Below are 8724 nucleotides of genomic sequence, written 5' to 3' on the forward strand. Positions count from 1 at the left end.
GCGTCGTTGCAACTGTTCGACCAATAAAGTTATTTAGAATGATTTTTATAGAATTATTTTCGTGTATATTTTCGTTTACGGTACCTTCCGACGTAGACCAGTGCGGTGGAGATGGCACCGGTCACCTCGGTGTGCGCCTTCCCGTCGCTGATCGCCGCCCCCTGCTTCTGCTGGGCCTCCTGCAGGCTCGCCACCGCGTTCGCGAACGCCTCGTCGCACACCGCCAGGTTCTTCCGCAGCCGCTCGTCGCCGCTGTGCGCGGCCAGGGCCTTCTGCGTGACGCTGCGCGCCGACTGCGTGCTGGAGAGGGACTCGTCGATGGCGGCCTTAGTCAGCTCGCCCAGGGTGGCGGCGCCGGACTTGAAGGCGATGCTGGTGCAGAGCTGCGGCACGGTGACGAACTCGCAGGCGGAGGCGACCTGGGTGGCGATGCGGCGGGGGGAAGCGGCCGCGGCGGAGGCGGCGAGGGCGGCGAGGAGCAGGGCGGAGGAGAGGAGCCTGGCCATTGTGAGCGGACGACTATTGATCAATCGGAGGCGGCTCTCCCTCTCTCTCTTTATTGAATTAGGAGAGGAAAGAGAACCAAATCGATGATATGTAACAGGGAAGAGACTGAATCCTTAAATACAAGGGACGCCCTCGGCGTTCCTGGTTGTGGCTTGTTTGTTGACCATTTCTTCAGGCGATCGATCGTTCTTCACCATCCATTTTTAGCAAAACTAACTATTTATAGAGTTGGAGGATTTAACTCCACGTGCCATCTTAGTAGCAGATGTGGAAGAACTCCGCCGAATTGCATGGCGACTCAGGAACTGGAATGAAGAGGGAAATCTTGTCGGTTTAAATAAAAAAAAAAAAAAACAGAATCGATTGTTTATTTGTAATATCGTTGACTCTCCTGATTTGTCATTTTTATTGGGTGAGCATTGATTAATTCTGTTAAATCGATTTATTTTGTATAAATTTTTTATTATTATTTTAAATAAATTTAGTTTATTTAATGTTAATTGAAATAATTAATTTGATTAATTCAGTTTTAGTAAAAATTTTGATTTAATTAATTCGATTAATTTATGAATCGAATTAATTGAATGTTCATCCTAATTTCATGTATTCCCCACATTTCAACTTTTAGTCTTCCGATTTGTGAGAAGTTGAATAATTTTATTAAACAATTAACAAACAAAATAGGCAGAGATTATGGTGTTAGACAATCTTTACATATAAGGAATATGAAATTACATGATCAATTTAGTCTTATCTGTTAAATAGGCATGAACTGATAATCTTAAATTACGAACGAGATTGGTTCAGCTGAGCTTTGTCCGAGTAAAGTGAGACGTGGTTGTTGGTGAGTCAAGCACTCTCGAATATTGCTTCCCCAGCTCAAGCAGAAAGCGGATCGGAGTGTCAAATCCGAGTCGGCCAAGTTATCCGACTGTCGAGTTGGGAGGGCCGCCAAGTGCCTGACCTACCAAACGTCAAGCAGCGACTTACTCGAGTCACCAAGTGTCGAGTTGCATGGCTGAGTGTCAAATGCTCTCGAGTGCTTCCCAAGTTCGAGTGGGAAGCCAAGTCGGTCGAATTGTCGAGAGCATATCTGACCTAGTTGTCGAATGACCGAGCGGGTTGCTGTCTGAGTCGACTGAGTTAGAGTGAGTCACCAAGTCGGGAAAAAGAAAAATTGAGACTTGCGATTTGTAGGTTTAAAAGGATATAAAATATCTCTATTGATATGATACCCTTTGAATAGAGTCCAAAAAATAAAGTACAAGAACGGTTCAAAATGGACAATATAAAATATGTAAATATCCTTTTGGCATGTGACTCACGTAAATTATGTTCGCATATGAATTAACTTGGTTCAGCATAATCTGAGCCCTACATTTGTACTCTTACAAGCCAAAAAGACTCTTTAGGTTCACAATTTCAATACACGTGATACATCTTGAATCAACCATAAAGTCATGAAACTATCGACTAAAATTCAATCCACAATGGAATCTCCATCTTTTCCACCTTTTCTGTTTTAATTCAAATTTCCAACATTTGGCCTTTAATATTTGGCAAGGAATCTAGATTTAAGTTGAAAATAAATAAATAAATATAATAGTTGAAATCAAGCGTTAGAGCAGGAGTCAATGAATATTACTTCCCACGGACATAACCAAGTTAATATTTAGATGATAAATTTTCACATGAGAGCAGGAATCAAATTTTTAGGAATAATCCCTTGGAGAGTAAAATTACTCCCACCTAATTGATTAATATTCGGTCACCGTGATTTACTCCCTTCATATCGCTGTGGGGCCGGCGATGATGTATGCTTGGATGAGTAGTATGTATATTAGTAATAAAAAGAGTTGTAGGAAGGATTTAATAAAAAAAAAAAAATCTTTAAGAAATTTGTGAAATTAAAGAGCAAGGGAAATTCGATCTCTAACATGGCCAGCAGAATAGTTGCGTTCTTGGTTTGTCAACACCATCATATTGTAGCTAAAGATCGACATATAAAACTATCAATGTCACCATTAATGTCAATATTCAATTAATGCTTGACTTACCTTCACTAGTATTCACACTTAGAGATTTTGATCGACTAATTGAAACGGGGCCTTCACTCGTATTCATAGAAAACTCCATGTGAACCCCTTTGTTTGAATTTTATTCTCGAGTGTTAGGCCATACAAGAAATGGCGGATGACAAGGGTTGCAAGGGTGTTTCAATTTCCTCAAAGCATGCACCGCGATGTCTTAATTGGTGTACATTTGTCTGTGCCAAAATCTAACTATTTCACATGGAAACTAGAGATGGAGATGACTTTGTTAGGAACTTCTCGTCCATTACATACTTAGCTATTGTTAGATATGTTTCTTCTAGTTGCCTAACTTGACTTGACTCATTCAATTTTCTTATCACATTATTTTTGCATTATATATACACAATAGATAGTCTTTCCTCCGACTTAATTACACAACTTAGCCACCTTCCCCTTTTTCCTAAAGAGGGAATCAATCGATAAATGGCTCCTATGTGCTACTTCAGGAGCATTTCTAATTCCTCAAAGCAAGCTATTGTCGTCTTAATTGCCTTACTACTTGTAAGAGTATGTTGTGACGATCACCGACGAGAAAAAGTGGGCAACAATTGCTTAGAAACTGAAAGGAGAGCTTTGCTTGCCATCAAATCTGACATGTATGATTCTGCCGATAGGTTTTCTTCTTGGATCGGCCATGATTGTTGCAAGTGGATAGGAGTCGGTTGTGAAAGTTCTAACGGTCATGTCACTAGTCTTGACCTGCACTACCCCTATGAATACGATCCACTGGAGGAAATTATCGGTGTGAGCAAGGTAAACACTTTTTTGGCTGAATTGAAGTACTTAAAATACTTGGATTTGAGTTTGAACAACTTCTCTGCCCCTGTGCCAAACATGATTGCCTCACTTGTGCACTTGGAATATCTCAATGTGTCAAATGCTTTGTTTATCGGATCAGTTCCTCCACAACTTGGGAACCTTTCCCAACTCCATTCCCTTGACCTTGGATGTTGCAATTCGTATTCGGTACTAAGTTCAGATGATCTGAGTTGGCTCTCCCACATAACTTCTTTAAAATATCTCGACATGAGTTGTGTGAATCTCTATAGAGCAAGCTCTTGGCTCCACCAAATTAATTTGGTTCCTACTCTACAAGTGTTACTTTTGAAGTCTGCAATGCTCCCGCCTGTTCCATCACCTTTACCCGCCTTCAACCTCACATCCATCGTCGTGTTCGATCTCTTTCAATATGAATGGAACATCAGTGATTCAATGATGAGGTGGTTGTCTAATGCTAGCAACCTAGAACAACTTGATTTATCTCGGCGCGGCCTTGGTACTCTTGATTTCATGGGGCTACAAGTTGCTTTGGGAGCTCTACATAATTTGAGGAAGCTAGTTTTGTTTGATAATAAGTTACAAGGAGAAATTTCTATAATAATGAAGAACGTTAGCAAGACGTTGCAACATCTAGATTTGAGCTGGAATTCATTATCTGGAGAAATTTCAACAATGTTTTGGAGCCTTCCGCGCCAATTGGAGTTCTTATCATTAGAAATGAATGACATATATGGAAGATTTCCGCGGATGTTAGGGAATTGCACGAGATTGAGACACTTGAGTATGAGAAACACTCAAATAACAGGAGATATTCCAAGAAAAGTAGGGGAACTTGTCCATTTGGAGTATCTTGATTTGTCTCAAAACCATATAACAGGAGAGATACCATTGAACCTCGGAAACCTTACAAATTTGGTAGTTCTTTATTTGAGGGGAAACGATATCAATGGATCAATACCTGAGAGTTTTGGTAATTTTATTCACTTGGAGGAATTGGATATCTCTAAAAATAATATTTCTGGTGAAATACCAAAAAGTTTCAGAGAACTTCAAAATTTGTTGGTTTTAGATTTACATGCCAACTCTATCAATGGGCAAATACCGAAAATGATTGGTAGAATTCCCACCTTGTGGTATTTGGATGCATCGGAGAACCATTTAACAGGAGAAATACCGAAGACTTTTGGTGGCCTATGTAACCTAAGCACACTACATTTGTCGATAAATGATCTCAACGGAGAGTTAACAGATCTACTTGATGGCTTATCTAATTGTCCACAAGGAGCAATGCTATCATCTTTACTCATTGCTGACAATGAATTGAGTGGAGTTATTCCATTGAACTTTGGATTATTGGCTCATTTAGAGGAATTAGACCTCTCTTCAAATTCTATGCAAGGCAACATAACTGAAGCTCATTTTTCCCGACTTATGAATTTGATGCATTTGAATATATCTTTCAATTCCTTGAATGTAGCTCTACCGAATGATTGGCATGCTCCTTTCAGTGCCTATATAATTGATATGAGCTTTTGTCATATGGGAGGTATGTTTCCTTCATGGATACGGTCCCAAACACATTTGGATACGCTATATCTTTCTGGTGTAGGACTCTCAGGAACAATTCCACTTTGGTTCTCGAATTTCATTTCAGAAGTTTCACTTCAAAATCTTGACTTGAGCTCAAATAATTTGAATGGTCCGTTGCCTTCTACTCTTTCTCCATTTACAGATCTTTCTAATAACTTGTTTGAAGGGCCAATTCCATCGACCTTAGCAAATGCAAACTACCTTCAAATCTTAACATTGTCTAATAATCATATCGATGGTAGTTTTCCGGCCTTCTTATGCAATTTAACTTCCTTAATTGTCATTGATTTGTCCAACAACTACTTATCAGGTAGATTACCACAATGCAAAAGTGTATTCCTGTTCTTTTTGCAGTCATTGCATTTGAACAACAATAGCATCTCTGGTCGATTTCCTTCTTTCCTGAAAACTTGTGACCGGTTGCTCACTCTTGATCTCAGTGAGAATAAATTCTCTGGTGAAATACCTACATGGGTAGGAGAACACCTCCAATCTTTGAAGTTCATAAGTCTAAGGTCGAATTTTTTCACTGGTATCATCCCCGAGAATATAAGACATCTCACTTCTCTACAAGTTTTGGATCTTTCTTTCAATAGTCTCTCTGGTAGGATACCTCCATCTGTAGGAAATTTTAGCTCAATGTATGCCAAACGAAATTATACCTACTCCAATGCATGCAACAGCAATACTATTCAGTGTATGAACTCAGGTCATCCTTTGTCACCCAAAAAAATGAATTCGAGTCGGTATTCCCCCAATGATAAGATGATAATAAATGCAAAAGGGCTAACCATTGAGTACACTAAGATTCTCGCACTTGTAACAAGCATAGACCTATCACACAATAAACTTTCCGGAGAGATCCCAAAAGAGATGATGAATCTCCTCGGTTTGCAATTCTTAAGTTTGTCTAACAATCGCTTGAATGGTAGAATTCCAGAAAATATTGGTGTCTTGACAGAGTTAGAATCTTTAGACTTGTCTATGAACAATTTCATAGGAGTCAGTCCCTCAACCTTATCTGTTCTAGACTTTCTCAGCCACTTAAATCTCTCATACAATAACTTGTCGGGAAGAATCCCAACAGGCAATCAATTTTCAACCTTTAATGACCCCTCAATCTATGTTGGTAACAAGGATCTTTGTGGTGTGCCACTGTCAGAGTGTCCTTGTGATGAAGCCTGTCATCAATCTCTAACACCACAGGTAGCAGATGAAGACCGTGAAAAGCTTGAAACATTACTTAAATTTGTTTTCATTGTGATGGGATTTATAGTTGGCTTCTGGGCATACTTTGCCATCATAATACTGAAAAAGTCGATAAGAGATACTCTATTCCAGATGATGGACAAGATCTACGACTGGATCTATGTGAAACTCTCACTCAAGTTTGCACAGTTGAAGTCCAAATGGCAAAAATGAGCTTGTTAATTGAAAGATTCACAGCAAATAGGACCTCTGCACCTTGTATGCTATTGGCTGTAGAAAAAAAAGATGTCATGATTTATTGAATCAATGTAGTTTTTGATAACTGATTGATGATAGTGGTCTAAATCCTTTATGTGCTCATGATATGAACGTGACGATTGTCTGACTTGTTGGTTTTAATGTGTTGCACCAGCACCACAGGTGATTGTGCTACAAGTGGCCCTAAAATGTGATGCTAAGTTGAGCAATTGCCACTAGATTTAGCTGTGAAAATTGACTAGCTAATTACCTTTAACACTGCAATTCTCTGGTGGACCAAAATTTCATTTTGGACTTCCTACTTGGAAACATCTTCAGCATCGACGGTGAAGATCTCAAAGGTCACCTTGTATAAATAATGAAATGAGATCTTCAGCAATTGCCACTAGAAGCATTGGTGTACAAAACAAAACCATCTTCGGCATTGGGGGCTTTAGCTCTTGAAAACTTATCTTGCAAGAGTTTATCCTAGTTGACTTGACCCCTTTCTTTGTCACTAGCGTCGAGTCAGGGGTGTTGGTATCTTAGGAAATTCTTCAACGAAGAGATAATAACCTAGAAGTCCTAAGAAATTACTGACCTACACTATCTTGTGTTGTCTTCATTTAATGATGACCTCTATTTTCTGTGGATTACTAGAAATATCATCCTTTGGAGACCACTGATGCTAGAAAGAGAACACTTAGCAACTTCTCATGAACAATCGGAGGTACTCCACGTACCCAACTTCTAAATCGGTACACACCAGGATATCATTGATAGAAACAATCATGAACTCATTCAAGAAACACCTAGTTCATCAAATGTGTAAAGTGGAAGCATTAGTGAGGCTAAATGACATTGAAAAGAATTGGTGACCAATTCAAAAGATGGCCTCTAGAGGAAGCATGGACTTCTCAAACAATAAGATTTCTAATGAAATTCCAAAAAAGACCACAAAGCTACATGGATTGTGCTTCCTCAACTTATCCAACAACCATTTGATAGAAAGGATTCCAGAAAATATCAGCGTCGTGACAGAAGTGGTCTCTTGACTTGTCGATGAACAGTAGAGGAGAAATTCCTTCCAATCTATCTGCTTTAAAAAAAAAAAAAAAATCAGCTCCTTGAATCTCTGCCAACACTTGTCAGGAAGAATCCAGCAGGAGGTCAATTTTCAACCTTCAACAGCTTGTATCTATGCTAGCAACAAAGGCCTTTGTGGTGAAGCTAATCATTCACCATCTCAAGCAGCAGATGATGAAAGATGGTGACAAGCATGAAACCATTCTGGACTATGACTCCATTTTCATGGGATTCGTAGTTGGCTTTTGGGCATGTTTTGGCATGACGATTATCATGAAAAAGTCCGTAAGAGTTGCTCTCTTCCAGTTGGACAAGATTTGTGACTGGATCTATGTTCAGATGACAATGAAGTTTTTAGAGCTCAAGTCAAAATGGCAAAGATAAGCTTGAAAGTTTAGTATTATGATAATTTCACAACAGAGTAATGTTATAGCCATTGTGTTTGATAAGTTTATTCACTACGTAGTGAATGTGGTCGATAAAAGCTTTTGTGTCACCTAAACCATTTTGATCTCCAGCTACTGTTCCTTTTTGAAAGAGTGAACAACACATTACATTATGGGAAAATTTGTATGCACTCCCCATTGGTAAACATAACTTTACATGCAGTCTCCATCCATGAAAAACTTGTTTTTCACTCCCCAATCAAACATATTTACCTAATTGCCCATGATATTTTTAGGTACAAAAAGTCTAAAAATCAGTATAAATCCTCTTAAATTCAGTATATTAAATTAGAATCTAATATATTTTCTATCAAATTGAGTACAATTCTTTTTTCACCTCAAAATATACTCGATTTTAGTTTAATGTGCTGAATTTAATAGAAAATATACTCGATTTTTAATATAAAGTACTGACTTTAAGAAGAATTATACTCATTTTCGGATTTTTTTACTCAATTTTTGACTTTTTGTACCTAAAAAATATGGGTTAATTTCGATAGAAAATATACTCGATCCTAATATAGAGTACTGGATTATAGTGTAAAGTGCTGAATTTAACAGGAATTATACTTATTTTTAGACTTTTTATACCTAAAAATAAGAAGGACAATTTTGATAGAAAATATACTCGATTTTTAATATAAAGTACTGATTTTAAGAAGAATTATACTCTTTTTCAGACTTTTTGTACTCAATTTTGGACTTTTTGTACTTAAAAAATCTGAGGGACAATTTAGATATCAATATTTGCATGAGGGAGTTGAAACAAGTAATAC

General features: G+C 38.3%; 1 protein-coding gene across 1 annotated transcript; it reads left to right on the forward strand.

Annotated features, from left to right (window-relative positions):
- Window positions 1-3023: 3023 nt before the first annotated feature.
- Window positions 3024-6392, forward strand: LOC121972689 (receptor-like protein 19). The gene has a single exon (XM_042524336.1). It carries the CDS (start codon window positions 3024-3026, stop codon window positions 6390-6392), a length of 3369 nt encoding a protein of 1122 aa, XP_042380270.1.
- Window positions 6393-8724: the final 2332 nt, after the last annotated feature.

Source organism: Zingiber officinale, chromosome 4A (assembly GCF_018446385.1).
Source record: "Zingiber officinale cultivar Zhangliang chromosome 4A, Zo_v1.1, whole genome shotgun sequence".
NCBI lineage: Eukaryota > Viridiplantae > Streptophyta > Magnoliopsida > Zingiberales > Zingiberaceae > Zingiber > Zingiber officinale.